Source organism: Oenanthe melanoleuca, chromosome 1A (assembly GCF_029582105.1).
Source record: "Oenanthe melanoleuca isolate GR-GAL-2019-014 chromosome 1A, OMel1.0, whole genome shotgun sequence".
NCBI classification, from domain to species: Eukaryota; Metazoa; Chordata; class Aves; order Passeriformes; family Muscicapidae; genus Oenanthe; species Oenanthe melanoleuca.
Genome location: NC_079334.1, coordinates 68,293,566 through 68,314,777, shown reverse-complemented (window position 1 = coordinate 68,314,777; position 21,212 = coordinate 68,293,566). Strand labels below are relative to the sequence as shown.

General features: G+C 47.4%; 1 protein-coding gene across 1 annotated transcript in view; it reads right to left on the bottom strand.

Moving 5' to 3' along the window:
• Positions 1-579: 579 nt before the first annotated feature.
• Positions 580-21,212, bottom strand: part of TASOR2 (transcription activation suppressor family member 2) — a 47,029-nt gene continuing 26,396 nt past the window's right edge. The window contains exons 11-23 of the mRNA XM_056482070.1: positions 21,022-21,125; positions 20,040-20,112; positions 18,236-18,310; positions 16,571-17,212; positions 14,902-15,120; positions 11,984-12,863; positions 9,864-10,386; positions 5,681-9,205; positions 4,988-5,110; positions 4,354-4,507; positions 3,567-3,672; positions 1,691-1,872; positions 580-698 (exon numbers count right to left, since the gene is read on the bottom strand). Coding sequence (XP_056338045.1) covers positions 580-698; positions 1,691-1,872; positions 3,567-3,672; positions 4,354-4,507; positions 4,988-5,110; positions 5,681-9,205; positions 9,864-10,386; positions 11,984-12,863; positions 14,902-15,120; positions 16,571-17,212; positions 18,236-18,310; positions 20,040-20,112; positions 21,022-21,125 — 6,725 coding nt within the window. The remainder of the gene's footprint in view (positions 699-1,690; positions 1,873-3,566; positions 3,673-4,353; positions 4,508-4,987; positions 5,111-5,680; positions 9,206-9,863; positions 10,387-11,983; positions 12,864-14,901; positions 15,121-16,570; positions 17,213-18,235; positions 18,311-20,039; positions 20,113-21,021; positions 21,126-21,212) is intronic.

Below are 21,212 nucleotides of genomic sequence, written 5' to 3'. Positions count from 1 at the left end.
CTCCAATAATTTACTTGTACCGTTAAAAAAGCCTTTCCTATTTGAGGCAGGATGGCAGGGAATGAACTCCTGAGGATTTGCATTTCATACCTTTAAATAAGATTCATGTAGAGCTAAAACCGACTTTCCCCAGCCCCAGCACAAGCAAGATCCACTGGGATGGATGTGGGATCCACTGGGATCAATGGTGGGGATCCACTGGGATGGATGTGGGATCCCCTGGGATGGATCTGGGTTGTCCCCCACAGTGCTGGTGCCACAGGGCCTGGGGAGGAGCCGTGTCCTGGCTTTGTCACCTGCAACACAGAGCAGTGGCCCAGGTCAGTGCCCAGCTCCCTCTGGGCAGTGCCAGCCTCCTGCAGGGCCTCCCCAGGGCCAGGCCTGGAGTTCTTCCCATTTCCCAGCAGTGCCAAGCGTGGCTCTCCTGGATCAGCTGCAGGAATCAGCCCTGAGTGCTGGCAGATCCCACATGCAGCACTTTGGGATGCTCCTGCTCTGCTATAGGATCCCTGCTGGCCACCCCATACACAAGCCTCAGCTGCTCCCAGCATTTTGGGATCAACCCCAAGCTTTTCCCCCTCACCAGTAGTTTCTTCTAAAGGGAGCAGCCACTTTCTGCATCGTCCCCAGGAAGGTGTTGATGTCAGCCACAAGAATTCCTTTGCTTTCCAGGATCTCCCTGCTGCTACCAGGATTCTCTGCAAGGGGAGGAGCAGCAGCTCTGTTAATTCAAAATTAATTCAAACAGACCTGTGGGAAATATCCCTAAACCCCACCGTGGCTGCTCAGGTGCTTTGCCAACAGCCTCAGCCACCCACAGGCTCCAAAACCCTCTGGAATTTATCAACCTCCAAAAATCTGTTTGTTTTCACAGCTCACACCTTGAACAAGTGATTCCCACAGGAAAATAAGGATTGTTTATCCATCCTCCATCCCCTTCCAGGGCAATTTCAGCCCTGGAGGGGTTTGGGACTGTGTTGGGTTGATGTGGCCAGAAATGTGTATTCTATCACCATCTGTTAAAACCAGGTAGGGTAGTGATTTCTGATCTCTGTGGCACATACCATCTGCTCATGGGCCATCTTTAAACCAGCTGGGCAATCATCTTTATCTTTCCCACAGCCCATCCTCCCTCCAGGAGATATCTCCTGTTCATGGCCAGTGAGTCCCAGGCCATGACTGATAAAATTCCATCATCCCACTGGGAGATGCTCCAGCCAGGGGAGGAGCCAAGCCTTTCCTACCCAGATAAAAACTGACATTTTGGACACCAAGGGACCTTCTTTCCACTGCATTCCAGAGGAAAACCAGACCTTTGCACATCATCCCTGCACCTTCAGAGGAAACTGCACCTTCTCCAGGAGCACTGCTCCAGCTGAACCACATCTGCCCCTGCAGGAGGATGCAGCCACCATTGAATGGGACTGTGCCAACACCCTGACTGACTGACGGGTGTCAGCTTGGATTCTGACTCTGGCAGGGGTTGGGATTGTTCTGTGTAATACTGCATTTCTATTTTAATGTTCCTAGTAAAGAACTGTTATTCCTAATTCCCATCTCTTTGCCTGAGAGCCCCTTAATTTCCAAATGATAATAATTTGGAGGGAGGGGGTTTACATTCTCCATTTCCAAGAGAAGCTGCCTTTACTGGCAGCCAGCTGTCCCTCAGAGCAGGACAGGATGCCCTTACCTGTGAGGTACACACAGAACCTGCTGTGGATGTGCTGCAGCTGCAGCTCCTGCAGGCACTGCAGCCGCTGGGGCTCCGCGGCCGTGGCCGAGTCGCAGCCGTGGAACGGCAGCAGCTCCAGCAGCTCCTCGCCCTGGCACCACCTGAGCAGCAGCTGCTTCCTCTGGGCAATGGCATCAGCCCTGCTGGGACAGGGACAGGGCTCAGCAACCCTCAGAGTTTGAGATTTTCTGTGCTGACAGGCACTGACACCCAGGAGAACTCTGTGGCTGGAGAAAGTTTCCAAAATTGAATGACAGAATTGGGATTATGGTTGTGCAGTTTGAATAGAAATGTGTGATTTCACAGGGTGGAAAACTCAGAATTTAAGGTTTTAAAATACAGGAATACATAGAGAACAAGATGGAAGTTTTAGGGCAGAGGTTTTGTCTTTCTTTTTCACGTTCTTCTTCATGGTCCAGGTGGGATTTTGTAATTGGACAGAAAAATCCACAGGTGGTTGGTTGGTTGGTTATCCCCCAGGCAGGAGGGATGTGCTGGGTGAGCACTGAGAACACCCACTGATGTCCCAGCTGGGGATAAAATGCAGCTGAAATCCATGCCCAGCTGCCTGTGGCATTGTGGCTGCTTGTTGGAAACTCAGAATTTTAGATTTGCTGTGCTGACAGGCACTGACCCCCAAGAAAACACAGCTTTTGACCTGAGGCTGGGGAAAGCTTCCAAAATTGAATGACAGAACTGGGATTATGGGTGTGCAGTTTGAATAGAAATGTGTGATATCACAGGGTGGAAAACTTAGAATTTAAGGTTTTAGAATATAGTAATATACAGAGAGCAAGATGGAGGTTTTGTCCTTTTTTTCCACCTTCTTCTTCATGGTCCAGGTGGGATTTTGTAATTGGACAGAAAAATTCACATTTCAGACCACAGGTGGTTGGTTATTGGGTTGAAAGCAAAAATAATTTAGGTGGCTTTTCTTAATTGGGCAATTTGCCCTTAAAAGGCCTTACAGAGAGAAAAATAAGGTTCCATGTTTTAGTTTGTTAGCTTGAAGTGCTGTAGCATTCACTGTAATAGAGATAAGAATTAATAAACATCTGAATCTGAACAAGAAATACTGTCTTGAGCATTTAATCCCAAGCCTGGAAAATAAAAGAAGCCTCAGCATTCCCTGTCTATCCCTCCCCAGGAATGAGCAGGGACAATGGGATTTCCCTTTCCAGGTGTTTTTTCCATCCCCACAGGTGATTTTTGCTGCTGTGTGTGGATCAAAAGTGACAAATTCCCCTTTGCCCCAGGACTGCCTGTGCTGGTTTTGGTTCATTTCCACCTCAGGGTTTTTGGGTTTGTGCTGGGAGCTGTGGGTGAGTCAGGGATGTTCTGCTGCTGCTGGAGCAGGTTTGGGAAAGCCAAGGCTGCTCCTCACTCAGCCCAGCAGGGCCAGCACAGGGCACTGCCACTGTCCCAGGGACATTCCAGAGCTGGAATCACTCAGGATGTAAAGCTGGGAGGAGAAGGAGGAGGGGATGGTGGGAGAGGGGCTGATGATGGAGCCTGGCATCCCTGGGGATGGATTCCTTGGTTTTCCCAGCTTTTCCTTTTCCTTGTTCAACTTTATCCCAGCCCAGGAGTTTCTCACTGCAGGGACAGCCATGGATGAGCCAGGCCAGAGCAGCTCCATCTTCAACTCCTGGTGGGAACTGCAATTCCTTCTGTGCATCCCCACCCCTGAAACCCCCTCCAAATCCCAGATGTGAGGGGAAAGCAGCAGAGGAAGGAGCCCCAGGAAGGAGCCCTGAGCTCCTGGGGGGTGGGAGCTCCCCAAGTCCTGCTGTTCCATCCCAAAAATCCCCAATTCCCAGGCAGAGCCCCTCACCTGAGGCCTCCTCTGAGCTTCTTGCCCTCCCTGTGGTGCAGGAGCCACTTCCACCTCCCATTCCTGTTCAGCTTCTCCAGCACCTTCACCACCTCCTGCAGCTGGTCTGGGGGGACACGAGAGCCAGGGATTAATGGGAATGGAACATGGGGGGACAAAAAAGCTCAGGACAGGTGGGAAGGGGGATCTGGGGGTCTCTGCTCCAAGTGGAGCCACCTGAGGCTGCTCAGGGCTTTGTCCTGGAGTGTCTCCAAGGATGGAGACTCCAATTGCACAGGATGGGGAGCTGGGGTCATGTCCTGGTGTGGATTTTTTCCCTGATATCTGAAAGGACAAGTGCAGCTCGTCCCTGTCACCTCAAGCTGCATCTCCCACAAGAGGGGTCTCAGTTTTCTCTCTCACTTCCCATTAAGGAGATGAAGGCAGCAGCAAGTTCTCCTCCTCCTTCCACTGGATATTGGGAAGGAATTGCTGGCTGGGCTGGAATTCCCAGAGCAGCTGTGGCTACCCCTGGATCCCTGGAATGTCTAAGGAAAGCACATTGGGGCTGGGAGAAACCTGGGACAGCGGGAGGTGGAATTTTCCACACCCATGGAATTCATAATCCTTAAGGTCTCTTCCCACCTGAACCATTCCATGTCTCTCCAGGCTGAACAAACATCCTGGGATGTTCTGGGGAGCCTGAGCTGGGCACCCTGCCCCAGAGGGACCCACATGTCAGACAGAGAGCAAGAACTCCCCACTGGACACAGAACCAGGGGAGGATTTGGGGATGTGTCAGACTCACCCAGGGTGACCCTTTCCAGCAGCTCCTCATCTGACACCACGAAGCCCCCGGCCTGGAAGAGCTCCTGGAAGGTGTCCTCTGCCACATCCTGGGGATCATCCACCCCAGCAAACACCACACTGGGACACAGCTTCAGCTGCAGCAGGCACGGCACCTGCCCCAGGACAGAACAGGGCTTGTGTGAGCTTCTTTGGAAGCAATATTCCCACTAGAGCTCTCTTATGTCTAAGCACTGTCTACAGCTGTGGGCCTGGAGCCTCTACTGAAGATATCAGTGTGTTTCAATCTTCACTAGAACACTCACTCTACTATGGCATGAGACCTTTCACTCACTAAAAATATCAGAACCCACCCTAAAATTACTGATTTACTGGCTTAAATGTCTACTTTATGTGTGAGAGGCTTAATATACTTCAACCCATCCACAGGCTTTAATTCCATCCCTGCACTCTGATTTCTCTCTGAAGAACTCAGAGACCCCTGAGTCACTGACTCCAACAGGCTGGGAACAGCCCCACATCCCAACCCCAAAATGAAATACTCCCTGGGACCCTGAGCTTTGAGCTGGGCTGCTGCAGCTCTTTTTGGAAGGATGCTGGGTTGCAGCCCAGTGGTGGTGGGAGGTTCAGCTCACAGTGTGGATGTGGCAGGAGATGTCCTGGTTCCTGATGACGACCAGCAGCCGCCGGCCCCGGCGCCGCGCCCCGCAGAAACTGGGGGGCTCCGTCCTCACAAAGCCCTCTGCCCTCAGCACGGCCTGCAACACACACAGGGCAGCCCTGAGGGGCTGGCAGCCAGGGCACAGGCTGCCCAGGGTGACAGGGATCCCCAGTCCTGCAGGGATTCCAGAGCCACGTGGATGTGGCACTTGGGGACAGGGACAGAGGTGGGGGGTGGCTGGACTCCAAAGTAAACATGAACTAGAGGAGTGTTAGATGGGATATTGGGAAGGAATTACTGGCTGGGATAGAACTCCCAGAGAAGCTGAGGCTGCCCCTGGAGGATACAAGGTCAGGCAGAGCAGCCTGGGATAGAGGTGTCCCTGCCCATGGGGTGGGAATTGGATGATCCTTAAGGTCCTTCCCACCCAAACCATTCCATGAATCTCCAGTGACTCAATCCCAAGGCTCCTGCCCACCCTCAGTACCTGTGATCCCAGTGCCTGACTTACAGAACCCAAACGAGGTGGAACCCAAAGCCACGGTGGCTCCCAGCTTACAGAACCCAAACCCTCCCTGCCAGACTGCCCGAGTTCCTGTTCCTGCCACCCCCAGCTCTCCCCTGGAGCTGCCCATCCCTCTCCACCCCATCCCAGCCCATTCCCTACCTTGACCCTGTCGAAGAAGGGCTCCTTGCCAGTCTCCAGCAGGTAGAACAGGCCGGGCTGTGCTCTGGCCGCCACGCGGCGCAGCTGGGAGCGCAGCGCTGCCACCATCCCCTGCACTGGCACCGTCCTGCCGGGCAGGCCCGTCCCAGCCTGGCCTCTCTGGGCCTCTCCCCGTGCCAGGGGGTCCCTCCTGGCCTCAGCCCTGCCCAGCAGCACCCTCTGGAAGTGGGAATACTCGTCCAGGATGCCGGTGACGTCCCCGTGCGGCTCGGGCGCGGCGCGCTGGTACCGCAGCTGCCCCAGGCGAAGGGGAGCCCTGGGCTGGCAGCTCCCAGCCCGGGACCTGCCCCTCCTGCTGCCCCCAGCGTCCCTGTGGCACTGGAACCCACCTGGCCACGTGTCTGAGGGGGGAATTGTCACCTGCAAGGGGCTCCTGCTGCGTGGGGACAGCGGGCTGGGGGACAGGGATGTTGGGAAGATGCTGTTGGAGGTAGAAAAGGGGGGTTTGCCCTTCCTTAGGATTTCCTTTAGCTTATAATGGAAGCGCAGACACTCCATGTCCAAAGTGTTCTGGGTGATCTCCTCAGAGCCCCTCCAGGTGCCCAGCAGGGACTGAGCCAGGTGAGACCCCTGGGGGCAGCGGCCGCGCCTCCTGGGGAGCTGGAGATTCTCCATCCTCTCCTGGCACTGCCTGGTGACCACAAAGCTCCTGGGGTCCCTGGGGATGTCCCAGCCCCAGTCCTGGCCCTGCTCCTGTGAGTGCAGGGAGCTCCTGGAGGAGCTGTCCTGGTTAGTCCTTGCTCCTGCAGCATCCATGGATCTCACGATGCAGCAGCTCCTGCTTGGAAACGAGGAGCGAGAATTCCCCTCAAAATATTCCTGCTCTGAGTCACCAAGGGAATTCTCCAAGGGGTCTTCCAAGGCCAAGTCCTTGTGTGTGTCTTGGTTTGGGAGGGTATCCTCAGCATCACTGAACTCCAGGTTATCTCCCAAGGGATCCCTGTGCTCATCCCAGGGTGACACTGGAATTTCTGCCTCTCCCACCTGAGCACAGTCGGGATCAGGGAAGGCTGGGGATCCCTCAGGACTGGGCTCACATCCATCCCTGGGGCTGGGCTCACACCCATCCCTGGGGCTGGGCTCACACCCATCCCTGGGGCTGGGTTCACATCCATCCCTGGGGCTGGGTTCACATCCATCCCTGGGGCTGGGTTCACATCCATCCCTGGGGCTGGGCTCACATCCATCCCTGGGGCTGGGCTCACATCCATCCCTGGGGCTGGGCTCACACCCATCCCTGGGGCTGGGCTCACATCCATCCCTGGGGCTGGGCTCACACCCATCCCTGGGGCTGGGCTCACATCCATCCCTGGGGCTGGGCTCACATCCATCCCTGGGGCTGGGCTCACATCCATCCCTGGGGCTGGGCTCACACCCATCCCAGGGCTCAGGGGGGCATTCCTGGACTGGGACAGGGGCAGGGCTGGGAATGCTGCCTGCTTCCAGATCCTCAGAGGGGAAGGGCTCCTGGCCAGGGCTTCCTCTCGGGTCCTCTGCCTGGCTCCCAGGACTGCCACAGCTCCTGGGGATTTCACAACTCCTGGGGCTGCCACAGCTGGGAATGTCACAGCTCCTGGGACTTCCACAGCTTCTGGGGCTTCCACAACTCCTGGGGCTGTCACAACTCCTGGGAATGTCACAGGTCCCAGGGCTGCCACAACTCCTGGGACTTCCACAGCTCCTGGGACTGTCAGAGCTCCTGGGAAAATCACAACTCCTGGGGCTGTCACAGCTCCTGGGGCTTCCACAACTCCTGGGACTGCCAGAGCTCCTGGGAATGTCACAGGTCCCAGGGATGTCACAGCTCCTGGGGCTGCCACAACCCCCAGACCCCTGGGAATTGTCTGGGGTGGGAGGGAGCAGCCCAGGGAGCCCCTCAGGGAGGGGAGACCCCGGCTCTGCAGCCTCCGGCTCGCGCCATGGATCACCCGGAGAAGGAGGAGCAGATCCTGGCTCTGCTGGCACAGACACACCCACGGGGGAGCAGGGGGCTGGGGGTCTGAGCAGCTCCTGGGAGAAGCTGGGATGGAAGGAGCCATCCCAGGCAGGCACGCTGAGCTGTGCAGCTCCCCCCTCCCAGCTCGGCTTCCAGAGGCGGCACAGCACCGACCCCCGCACGCCGGGATTCTCCCCAGCCCCGGGACAGGCAGGGGCTGAGTCCCTGGGGGGCTCCTTGATGGCTGAGATCTCCTCCCTGCTGGAGGAGGAGGGCTCTGGCTCCAGCAGGTGGTGGTGGGCAGGGATCTCTATGTTCTCGGCCTCCTCCTCCCTCTGCTCAGCCCTGCAGTCACCTCCGGTGTCTGTGCACTCCAAGGGGGAGCCCGGGCCATCTCCTGCTGCCACGGGCTCATCCAGCTCCTCCCTGCAGCTGGCAGAGGGGTTTCCCTGCTGCTCTTCCACCACAACCCTGTTCCCAGCTGGGTTTGGCTGCTCAGTATCCAGGGAATTCTGGCTGGGATCAGCCTCAGCCCCATCCAGCTGGTGGCTCTGGGACGGTGCCTGGGGGCTGTCCTTGCGCTGGTGCTCTGCAGCATTCCAGGGATGCACGGATCCATCGGGAGAGCTGGAGTCTGGGGACAGGCTCAGGGCCACTCCCTGCCCCCGGGGACACTCGGTGCTCCCAGAGGGAGCCTGATCCCGCATTTCCTGCTCTGAGCAGCTCCCTGTGTCTGCAGCAGGTGCTGGGCTGTCTGTGATGCTGTCAGGCTGTGCCCCACAGGCAGGGCTGGGCTCAGGGGGGCACAGCAGCTCCCCACTGGCACTGTGGGGTGAGCCCAGCTCGGCTGCACTGGCTGCTCCATCCCGGGGATGCGGGGGCTCGTCCTGCTCTGGGGGGGCCTCCTCAGGGTCAGGCCTGACCCCGTGTGACAGAGCTGGGGAGGATCTGTGGGGGCAGGGGGATGCCAGAGAGGTGGGGCTGGGCACGGGGTCCCCTTCAGGAGCCCCCAGCTGCTCTGGAGACGCCGAATTCCCCGGGTTCTGCTCGCATTCCATCTCTGTATCGCTGCTCTCTGACAGCACCAAATCCACGGCGTCCAGGAAGGGCAGCTCATCCTCCAGCTCCTTCTCCTCCTCCACCTCCCTCCTCTCCTCTTTTCCTGAGTGCTCAGGGGGCTCCTGGGGCTGCTCCCCTTCCTCCGTGGCTCCTCCAGGCTCAGCACTCCCAGGATTTCCTTCCGAGGGCACGGAATCACATGGATCAGCTCCATCCTCAGCTCCCAGGGAATTCCCAGAGTCTCCCATTCCTTCCTCATCCTCAGGAGGGCCAGGGCCACTCCCTGAGCCTCCTTCCTGCTGCTTTTCCTGCTGCTTCCCTTGTTCCTGGGGTGCACAGGGGGGGTCTGTCCATGGAGCTGTGCTGGAATTTGGGGTTGGGCTCCCGGCATTTTCCAGGGATTTGCTGGGCTCCTCCGAAGGGCTGGGGGTGATCCTGGCATCCAGCAGCTGCTCCTTGACTGGCTCCTCCTGGAACACAATCCACATGCTCTTTTAACAGCAAAATCCTGCTCCTTAAAGAGGAAAATCCTGCTCTTTTAACAGGAAAATTCTCCTCCTCTATGAGGAAAATCCTGCTCCTTAAAGAGAAAAATTCTGCTCTTCTAAGGGGAAAATCCTGTTCTTTCAACAACAAGATCCTGCTTCTCCAAGAGGAAAACTCTGCTCATTTAACAGGAAAATCCTGCAATATAAACAGGAAATCCTGCTCTTTTAGCAGAAAGATCTTGCTCCTTTAACAGGAAAATTCTGCTCCTCTAACAGCAAAATCCTGGTCCTCTAAGGGGAAAGTTCTGCTTCTCTAAGAGGAAAATCCTGTTCTTTAAACAGGAAAATCCTGCTGCTCTAACAGGAAAATCCTTCTCTTTTAACAGGAAATTCTGCTCCTCTAAGAGGAAAATCCTGCTCTTTAAACAGGAAATCCTGCTCCTCTAAAATGAAAATCCTGCTCCTCTAAGAGGAAAATCCTGCTCTTTTAACAAGAAGATCTTGCTGCTCTAAGAGGAAAATCCTGCCCTTTCAACAGGAAAATCCTGCTCTTTAAAAACAAAATTCCTGCTCTTTAAAGAGGGAAATCCTGCTCTTTAAACAGGAGCAGGTGCCCTGGAGCCCCTGAACCCCGACTCACTGCAGTGCCGCTGTGGACGCCGCGCGCGCGCTCCTGGGGCGGCGCCTCCTGCTCCCCGTCTGCCCCATCCAGCTGCTCCCCAGAACACTCCTGCAGGGCCAGGCTCTCAGCACAGCTGGTGGAGGAAGGCTCCTGCTCCTCCTCCTCCTCCTCCCTGCAGGGCAGCTCCCCCGAGGAGGAGGAGACGGTGCTGTCCACAGCTGCGTCCGTCTGGGAATCGGCGGCGCTTTTCTCGGGCTGGGAAGGGGGGCTGGGATCCAGGGAGCTGCTGGGGGTCTGGTCAGGATCCGAGCCCGAGTCTGCAGGACACGTCTCCAAGCCAAAGCAGTCCTGGCTGTCATCACTGAGCTCCAGGAAAGCACTGGAGCTGTTGATGGAGACGAATTTTTTGGGGTTGATGTGCTCCACCACCTTGCGGGAGCTGCTGAGGAGTTTGCTGGGTTTCCTGTAGAACAGAGCCACCCACGTGTGCAGGATCAGCTTCATCCCCTCCACGTCGTCAGGCAGGTCGGGGTCACACGGGCTGCGAGGGGAGGAGAGAGGGTGAAACATCCCCACCCTGCTCAGCTCCAGGGAATTCATACCAGGGATTCACCTCTGGGATTCAGCCTAGGGAATTCATCCCAGGGAATTCACCCCTGGGATTTATCCCTGGGATTCACCTCTGGGATTCTTATCAGGGAATTCATCCCTGGGATTTATCCCTGGGATTCACCTCTGAGATTCAGCCTAGGGAATTCATCCCTAGGATTCACACAAGGGAATTCATACCAGGGAATTCACCTCTGGGATTCTTATCAGGGAATTCATCCCTGGGATTCCTATCAGGGAATTCACCCCTGGAATTCATCCCAGGGAATTCACCCTAGAATTCACCTCTGGAATTCATCCCACGGAATTAATCCCTAGAATTCATCCCAGGGAAGTAATCCCTAGAGTTAATCCCAGGGAATTAATCTCTGGAATTCACCCCAGAGAATTCATCCCAGGGAAGTAATCCCTAGAGTTAATCCCAGGGAATTCATCTCTGGAATTCACCCCAGAGAATTCATCCCAGGGAAGTAATCCCTAGAGTTAATCCCAGGGAATTCATCTCTGGAATTCACCCCAGAGAATTCATCCCAGGGAAGTAATCCCTAGAGTTAATCCCAGGGAATTCATCCCTGGAATTCACCCCAGAGAATTCATCCCAGGGAATTCATGCCTAGAATTCATCCCTGGAATTCATCCCAGTAAATTCACCCCAGGGAGTACACCCCTGGGATTCACCCTTGGAATTCATCCCAGAGAATTCATCCCTAGAATTCACCCTGGAATTCACCTCTGGAATTCACCCCTGGAATTCACTCCTACAGGGCTCAGCCCCAAGGCAGAGGGGCACAGATCACTTGATGCATATTCAAGTTTTTCATAAGAAATAATAAAAGTACAGGAAATCCAAGCTGCCAATGAGGGATGGAGGATTTGGGGTCATGGCTTTGGGTACCAATTCCAGCTGCAGAGCCACGGGAATTGCAGAATTCTGGAATGACTTGGGTGGGAAGGGATCTTAAAGATCATCCAGTGCCACCCTGCCATGGCAGGGACACCTCCCACTGTCCCAGGGCCTTGGGCATTGCAGGGATCCAGGGATTCTCTGGCAATTCCAGCCCAGCCAGCAATTCCTTCCCTAATCTCCCCTTTCCCAATTCCCTGTGTCCTGTCCCTCCATCCCTTGTCCCCAGTCCCTCTCCAGCTCTCCTGGATCCCCTCCAGGCCCTGCAATGTGCTGGAAGCTCTCCCTGGATCCTTCCCTTCTCCAGGTGAGCACCCCCAGCTCTCCCAGCCTGGCTCCAGCCCTGGAGCAGCTCCATGGATTCCTCTGGATTTGCTCCAGCAGCTCCAGATCCTGCTGTGTCCCCAGGGCTGAGGTCTCACCTGAGAGGGACAAAATTCCCTCTTTTCCTAGGGAAATTCCCTCTTTTCCTTTTCATCCTAGGACTAGGATTATTTTTGGCTCCAGCTGTCCCACCACCCCTTCTTTTTTTTGTTTTTCCCAACAAAACAAAGAGCAAACCCAATAATTACAGAAAACAAAAAGACAAAATTAAACCCCAGAAATCCCCCCAGGGCTCACTCACCCATGCAGTGCCCGCACCACAGCTTTCTCCAGGGAATTGTTGGTGTACCTGCTGTCCAGGTGGAACAGGTATTTCCCTTTCCAACGACAGGTGACCTTGATGGAATCCCCCCAAAAATTCACCGTGTGCCTTTTGGAGAAATCCTCTTTTCTCCTGGGGGAGCCCCTGCTGCGGGCGGGCAGCGAGGAGCAGCTCTGGTGCCGGAAGGGCAGCACCTTCCCCACCAGCACGTTCCTGGCGGGGTTTTTGGGAAAAGATTTGGGGTTTTCTTTGGGATCTGGGGATTTCCTGGGATCCTCGGGCATGGGGGAGGCGTAGGAGTGCTCAGCTGAGATGATGGAGTGTGGGGTCACCTCTGGGGATTCCTGGAGCGGGGCAGGGGTGGGATTCACCGAGGCAAAACTGAGAATTCCAGAGGATTTCTCCAGGGGAGGAGAGGAATTGGTGCTGGGAAGAAACTGGGGTTTGCTGGGGGGGGATTTCTTGTGGTATCTGTGGTCAGATTTGGGGTCAGATTTGGGATCATATTTGGGGTTGGATTTGGGATCAGATTTGGGGTTGGATTTGGGGTCAGATTTGGGGTCAGATTTGGGATCAGATTTAGGGTCAGATTTGGGATCGGGTTTAGGGTCAGATTTAGGGTTGGATTTGGGATCAGATTTAGGGTTGGATTTGGGATCAGATTTAGGGTCTGGTTTAGGGTGGGATTGGGGATCAGGTTTAGGGTTTTGCTGCTGCAGAGGGACTGGGGGGATGAAGGCAGGGATGCAGGAGCTCAGGGCCAGCTCAGCCAGCAGGTTGAGGGCGTGGGGCTCACAGCTGTCCCCCTGCAGGGGGGAGATCCTGGGGGGCTCAGGCAGGCACAGAGGGTCCAGCTGAGCTGGGGGGAAGAAAGAGAAAAAAAAAAAATCAGTTTAGAAAAAAAAAAAATTAATTGAAAAATTTAATTTTTAAAATTAATTTTAGAAAGGGAAAAAAAATCGATTTAAAACGGGAAAAAAAAATCCGATTTAAAAAGGGAAAAAATAAATTTAAAAATTTAAATTTCAATGAAAATTTAAAAGGGAAAATTGATTTAGAAAGGGAAAAAAATCAATTTAGAAATGGGAAAAAATTGACTTAGAAAGGGAAAAAAATTGACTTGGGAAAAAATTGATTTAGAAAGGGAAAAAATTGATTTAGAATGACAAAAAAATAGATTTAAAAATGGAAAAAATAATATAAATTAATATAAATATAAATTAATATAAATAATATAATATAAATATAAATATAAATATAAATATAAATATATATAAATATAAATATAAATATAAATATATATAAATATAAATATAAATATAAATATAAATATAAATATAAATATAAATATAAATATAAATATAAATATAATAAATAAATGAAAAAAATAATATGAAACTGAAATTTTAAAAGGGAAGAATTTATTTAGGAAGGAAAAAAAATTGACTTAGAAATGGAAAAAATCGATTTAAAATGAGAAAAAAACTATTTAAAAAGGGAAAAAATAAATTTAAAAATTTAAATTGAAACTGAAATTTTAAAAAAGGGAAAAATCAATGTAGAAAGGAACAAACTAAATTCAAAAAAGGAAAATGCTGATTTAAAAATTTAAATTGAAATTGAAGTTTTAAAAGGGAAAAATCAATTTAGAAAGGGGAAAAATCGATTTAAAAAGAAAAAAACGATTTAAAAAGGGGAAAAAATATTTAAAAATTAAAAAAAAAATTTAAAATTAAAAATTGAAATTGAAATTTTAAAAGGGAAAATCCATTTTGCAAGGGAAAAAAACCTATTTAACAAGGGAAAAAATAAATTAAAAATTTAAATTGAAATTGAAAATTTAAAAGGGAAAATTGATTTAGAAAGGGGAAAAAATCGATTCAGAAAGGGAAAAAATTGATTTAAAAAGGGAAAAAATAAATTTAAAAAATTAACATGAAATTGAAATTTTAAAAGGGAAGAATGTATTTAGGAAGGAAAAAAATCGATTTAGAAATGGAAAAATTGATTTAGAAATGGAAAAAAATCGATTTAAAAAGGGGAAAAAACTAAATTAAAAATTTAAATTTAAATTTTTAAAAGGGAAAAATCGATTTAAAAAGGAAAAAAAATCGATTTAAAAAGGGGAAAATCAATTTAAAAGGGGAAAAAACAAATTAAAAAAAAATCAATAAAAAAAAAATCAGAGCAGCTCCTGCTCTGAGAAAGGAAAACAAAAGGAAAAAAATCAATTTGAAAAGGGGAAAAAAATTTTTAAAAGGGAAAAAGATCAATTTGAAAATTGAAACATTAAAATTATAAAAAGGGAAAAATTAAATTTAAAAAGGGGAAAAAATCAATTAAAAAAAAAATCAAAGTGGCTCCTTCTATTCTGGGGGAGGAAAAGGAAAAAAATCAATTTGAAAAGGGGAAAATCAATTTGAAAAGGAAAAAAAAACCCAAATTAAAAATTCATTTTTAAATTTAAAAAGGAAAAAAATCAATTTAGGAAGGGAAAAAAAAGAATTTTAAAAGGGAAAAACCTAAATTGTAAAAGGGAAAAAAAATCAATCAAAAAAAATCAAGAGTGGCTCATTCTGCTCTGAGGGAGGTAAAGGTGAGAGATCGGTTTTAAAAGGGAAAAACTAAATTTTAAAAGGAAAAACTAAATTTGAAATGGGAAAAACTAAATTTCAAAAGGGAAAAAAATTCAATTTTAAAAGGGGAAAAATTTAATTTTGAAAAGGAGAAAACAATTTAAAAAGAGAAAAAAATCAATTTAAAAGTGAAAAAAATCAATTTAAAAAGGGAAAAAAAAAATCAATTTTAAAGGGAAAAAATCAATTTTAAAAGGGAAAAAAAACAATTTAAAAGGGGAAAATCACAGGATGCTTTTTCAATTATTTTTTTTCTCTCACCATTCTGTTCCTGCTGGTTCTCTGCAGCTTTTGCTGCTTTGTTTTCCACGTTTTTCTGCATTTTATTTTTGCCTGCCCCAGGGATTTTCCTCTTTTCCAGGTTTTCCTGAGTTTTTGGCCTCTTTGCTTCCACTGCAGCAGCATCAGGAGCTGGAATTTCCTCCTCAGCAGCCTCAGGCTGGGGCTTGAGGATGATTTCTGCAGCCAGGACCTCTGCACCTGCACAGGGAAAAATCCAAATTTAATTGGGGAGAGAAATTAATTGGGAAAAGGGAGGGATGAAGGGAAAGGGGGTTTTAATGGTTTTATTTCTGTTTATGTTGATTTAACTGGGGGGAAAGGAAAAAGGGGAAAAATGTGGAAAAAAGATAAAGGGGAAAAGAGGGAGAAAAGGGGAAAGAAAGGGGAAAAAGGAGAAAAAAAGAAGAAAAAAATGAGAAAAAATGAGAAAAAGGATAAAGGGAGAAAAAAGGGGAAAGGGGGAAAATGGATAAAGGGGGGAAAAAGGGGAAAGAAAGGGGGAAAAGGAGAAAAAAAAAGGAGGAGAAAAAAAAAGGAAAAAAAAAGGGAAAAAAAAAGAAAAAGGATAAAGGGAGAAAAAAGGGGAAAGGTGGGAAAATGGGAAAAAGGATAAAGGGGGGGAAAAGGGGAAAGAAAGGGGAAAAAGAATAAAGGGGGAAAAGGAGAATAAAAGGAGAAAAAAGGAGAATAAAAGGAGGAAAAAGAGAAAAAAAGGAGAAAAAAAGGAGGAAAAAAAGGAGAGAAAAAAGGAGAAAAGGGGGAAAAGAGAGGAAAAAAGGACAGAAAAAAAAGGAGAGAAAAAGGGGAAAGGGAAAGGAAAGAGGGAAGTTTCAGGGAAGTTTCAGGGAAGTTTCAGGGAAGGGAAAGGAAAGGAAAGGAAAGGAAAGGAAAGGAAAGGAAAGGAAAGGAAAGGAAAGGAAAGGAAAGGAAAGGAAAGGAAAGGAAAGGAAAGGAAAGGAAAGGAAAGGAAAGGAAAGGAAAGGAAAGGAAAGGAAAGGAAAGGAAAGGAAAGGAAAGGAAAGGAAAGGAAAGGAAAGGAAAGGAAAGGAAAGGAAAGGAAAGGAAAGGAAAGGGAAGGGAAGGGAAGGGAAGGGAAGGGAAGGGAAGGGAAGGGAAAGGAAAGGAAAGGAAAGGAAAGGAAAGGAAAGGAAAGGAAAGGAAAGGAAAGGAAAGGAAAGGAAAGGAAAGGAAAGGAAAGGAAAGGAAAGGAAAGGAAAGGAAAGGAAAGGAAAGGAAAGGAAAGGAAAGGAAAGGAAAGGAAAGGAAAGGAAAGGAAAGGAAAGGAAAGGAAAGGAAAGGAAAGGAAAGGAAAGGAAAGGAAAGGAAAGGAAAGGAAAGGAAAGGAAAGGAAAGGGAAAGGGAAAGGGAAAGGGAAAAGGAAAAGGAAAAGGAAAAGGAAAAGGAAAAGGAAAAGGAAAAGGAAAAGGAAAAGGAAAAGGAAAAGGAAAAGGAAAAGGAAAAGGAAAAGGAAAAGGAAAAGGAAAAGGAAAAGGAAAAGGAAAAGGAAAAGGAAAAGGAAAAGGAAAGAGAGGAAAAGGAAAAGGACAGCTCAGGCTCAAAGTCAGGATAACTCCTGAGATTGTCTGGATGCTCCAGGCACTTGCAGAGCTCCTGCCTGACATCCCAAGCCCACCTGCCCAGCTCTCACCTCGTTTCCTTCCATGAGGCAGCTGCAGGTTGGCCAGTTTCAGCATGGCCCCGCTGGAACTGCCTGGGGGTGCAGATTTTTTGGGAACAGCAGCAGGAATTGTGGGTTTTTTCCTGCCCCTGCTCTCCTCTTCCCCAGGATCAGTTTGTGCCTGCAGGAGTGATGGATTCTTCCCCAAATTCCTGCTGGATTTCCTCCTGCAGTCCCTTCCCCAGGGTTTGGTGGGAGAGGTGACACTTTTGGTGGCTCTGTCAGCAGCAGGATTTAGGGATGAGGAGGATGAGGATGATGAGGATGATGAGGATGAAGAGGAAATCCCCAAACTCCTCCCAGCAGTCCCCAAACACTCCAAAGCCACCGAAACCCCCAAGGTGAAGGCGCTGGGGTCGCTGAGGTATCGCTGCAGCTGCAGGAATTTTTGGGAAGGATGAGCTCCCTCCTCCTGGGATGGAGCTGGGATGGGAATGGAATTCCCATCAAGTCTGGAATATTCCTGGAGTTTCTCCTGGATGCAGCTGCTGTCCCAGGAGGAGCTGGTTGCTTTCCTCAGGGCGTAGCGGAGTCCAGGCAGAACTGAGGTGATTTTTAAGGAGATGCCACTCCTGGTTCTGCTTTCCTTGGGGTTCTTGGGGTCTTTTTCAACTGGGAAAATAAAATTAGAATTATTTGTAATTATTTGTAATGATTTGTAATTATTTTTAATTATTTTTAATCATTTTTCATCCAATTAGGATTACTGAATTCCCCAAATCGCTTCCATCGTGCAGGAAAAAAAAAACATTGAAGGAAAAAATCAGCCTGCAAAAAGCTCAGTCCTGGGGAAATGGAACAAAAAGAACTGAAGGGAACAAAGAATTCCATGTGGGAATCAAAAGAAGTTAAATATAAATGAAATTAGATTTAAATTAAAATGAAACATTGGTGTTGTATCAACCAGCCCCATCCTGCAGGGAATTCCAGCTCCACTCCAGCAATTCCCACTGGAACGGGATTTTTGGAATTCCCAAAATCCAGCATTCAGGAGATCTGAAAACAGCCAGAATTTGGAATTTTTTTATCTTTAATCTTGTTTAAATTTAGGGTGTTCAGACTGGCACCATTTACAGATTCCTTGTGTTATGTCTTTATCTGGATCCCACCAAACATTCCAAACCCTTTAAAGTCTTTTTTTTTTTTTTTTGTCACCCCCATCTCCTGAAAAATCTTTTTTTTGTCACCCCTTCTCCTGAAAAATCTTTTTTTTGTCACCTCTATCCCCTGAAAAGTAATTTTTTGTTACCCCCATTCCTTTTAAAGTCATTATTTGTCAGCCTCATCCCTTAAAAAGCCATTTTCTTGTTACCTCCATTCCTTTAAAAGTCATTTTTTGCCACTCCCATCCCCTGAAAAGTCTTTTTTTTGTCACCCCATTCCATGTTTTACCATTCCCATTCCCTGAAAATTTATTATTTGTCACTGCCATCCCCTAAAATGGCATTTTTTGTCACCCTCATTCCTTAAAAAGCCATTTTTTGTCACCCCCATCACGTGCAGTGACCCAGCAAAGCCTGGTTTAAATCAGCTTAAAACTCAGGAGAGCTGCAGATTTTCTCTCTACCATTTTAACCCTTTGTCTGTGAGCAGAAAAATCAGTTTTTAAAGATTCCAGCCTAAAGCTGCTCCTACCTGGGGGGCACAGGGCCCGTGGGGAGCTGAACAGGAACAGGGCCAGCAGGCTCACAGGCTCCTTGGGCTCCAGCCCTAAAAAAAATAAAAACAGATTTGGGTTAAAAAAACAGATTTTGGTTAATAAACCCGGTTTAGTTTAAGAAACTAGGTTCAGTTTGAGAAACCAGGACTTTGGTTAAAAAAACAGGTTTGGGTTAAGAAACCAGGATTTGGTTCAAAAACCAGGTTCAGATTAAAGGAACAAGTTTTAGGTTAAGAAACCAGGTTTAGTTGAAGAAATCAGGGTTTTGGTTAAGAAACCAAGTTAAGTCTAAGAAACCAGGTTTGGGTGAAGAAACAAGGTTCAGTTTAGGAAACCAGGTTGTTTTTAGAAACCAAGTTTAGTTTAAGAAACCAGGCTTAGGTTGAGAAATCAAGTTTTGGTTCAGAAACCAGATTTGGGTTGAGAAACCAGGGTTTTGGTTCAGAAAACAAGTGTAGTTTAAAAAAACAGGTTTAGTTTAGGAAACCAGTTTTAGTTTGAGAAACCAGGTTTAGTTTAAAGAAACCAGTTTTAGTTTGAGAAACCAGGTTTAGTTTAGGAAACCAGGTTTAGTTTAAGAAATCAGGTTCAGTGTAAGAAATCAGGTTCAGTTTGAAAATCAAGATTTGGTTTAGGTTGAGAAACCAGGTTTGTGTTAAGAAGTGAGGTTTTAGTTAAGAAACTTGGTTTGGGTCAAGAAATCAGGTTTAGTTTGAGAAAACAGGTTTAGTTTAGGAAACCAGGTTCAGTTTAGGGAGTAAGTTTTAGGTTAATAAATCAGGATTTGGGATAAGAAAACAGGATTTGATTAAGAAGAGCTTTTGGTTCAGAAAACAGGTTCAGTTTACAAAATCAGGGTTTTGGTTAAGAAACCAGGTTTAGTTCAAGAAACCAGGCTTAGGTTGAGAAACCAGGTTGTGGTTCAGAAACCAGTTTCAGTTTTAGTTTGAGAAACCAAGTTCAGTTTGAGAATCCAGGTTTGGGTCAATAAACCAGGTTCAGTTTAAGCAACAAGTTTTAGGTGAAGGATCAAGTTTTAGGTTAAGAAACCAGATTTAGTTTGAGAAATCAGGTCTAATTTAGAAAACCAGGTTCAGTTTAAGGAACAAGTCTTAGGTTAAGGAACCAGGCTCAGTCTGAGAAACCAGGTTTGGGTTAAGACATGAGGTTTTGGCTCAGAAACCAGGTTTAGTTTAAGAAACCAAGGTTTTGGTTAAGAAACCAAGCTTAGGTTAAGAAACCAGTTTCAGTTTTAGTTTGAGAAACCAGGTCTGAGTTAAGAAACCAGGCTCAGTTTAAGGAACAAGCTTAAGGTTAAGAAACCAGGTTCAGTTTGACAAACCAGGTGTGTTTGAAAAACCAAGTTTCAGTTTCAGAAATCAGGTTCAGTTTAAGTAACAAGTTTTAGCTTAACAAAACAGGTTTAGGTTAAGAAACTAGGTTTAGTTTGAGAAACCAGGGTTGGGTTAAGAAACAAGGCCCAGTTTAAAGAACCAGACCCAGTTTAAGGAACCAGGCTCAGTTTAAGGAACCAGGCCCAGTTTAAGGAACCAGGCTCAGTTTAAGGAACCAGACCCAGTTTAAAGAACCAGACCCAGTTTAAGGAACCAGACCCAGTTTAAGGAACCAGGCTCAGTTTAAGGAACCAGGCTCAGTTTAAGGAACCGGACCCAGTTTAAGGAACCGGACCCAGTTTAAGGAACCAGGCTCAGTCTAGGTTCCTGACCCTCCAAACACAGAGTTAAGCCCAGCCCAAGCCCAGCCCAAGCCCAGCCTCACCATCCTCCCGTGCCAGGGCTGAGGACGTGAGCAGGATCAGAAATCCCTGGTCCTGTAAATATTTGATGATGGCCTGGAAAAAACAGAGAATAAAATAAAATAAAATAAAATAAAATAAAATAAAATAAAATAAAATAAAATAAAATAAAATAAAATAAAATAAAATAAAATAAAATAAAATAAAATAAAATAATAAAATAAAATAAAATAAAATAAAATAAAATAAAATAAAACTCGTGCCCCTTCCCTTGTGTCAGCTGGCATCAAAATTCCTTAAAATCAGGGAATATCCTGTCAAGATGGATTTGATTAATTAATGAAGGTTAATAATCCATCCCTGCCAGGAATTGCAGCACAAAAGAGAAGGAGTTGAGAAAATACAAAATCCCAGAATTTCAGGAAAATACAATATTCCAGCATCCTAGGAAAACACAAAATTCCAGAAAAACACAACATTCCAGAATTCCAGGCAAACACAAAATTCCAGAAACTGAGGAAAACATAAAGTTCCAAAATTGAAGGAAAATACAAAATCCCAGAATTCCAGGAAAACACAAAATTCCAGAATTTCAGGAAAACACAACATTCCAGAATTCCAGGAAAATACAACATTCCAGAATCCCAGGTAAACACAAAATCCCAGAATTCCAGAAAAACACAGAATTTCAGAATCCTGGGAAAACACAACATTCCAGAATCCCTGGAAAACACAAAATCCCAGAATTCCAGAAAAACACAGAATTTCAGAATCCTGGGAAAGCACAACATTCCAGAATCCCTGGAAAACACAAAATTCCAGAATTCCAGGAAAACACAGAATTCCAGGAAAACACAAATATTGATCTTTGAGAGCAACAAAACAGGAAAACATCATTAAAAACAGAGAAATTAATTCCATTTTGCATTAATTGTGGGTGATGACACCAAAAAAATTCATTTAAAAATAAAAATAATTCCCTTTTCTCCCAAAAAAACCACTCACCAAATCCTTTTCCTTCAGCTTTTCCAGCAGCTGATCCATTTTGGATTGATCCTTCTTGGATATTTCCACCTCATAGAGACTGGAATAAACACCCTGAAAACAAACTGGGGGAAAAAAAAATAAAAATTTGGTGTTGGAATTGTGTTTTTTTCCATGAATTCTATCCCAGAAATTCCTGGAAATTGGAATAT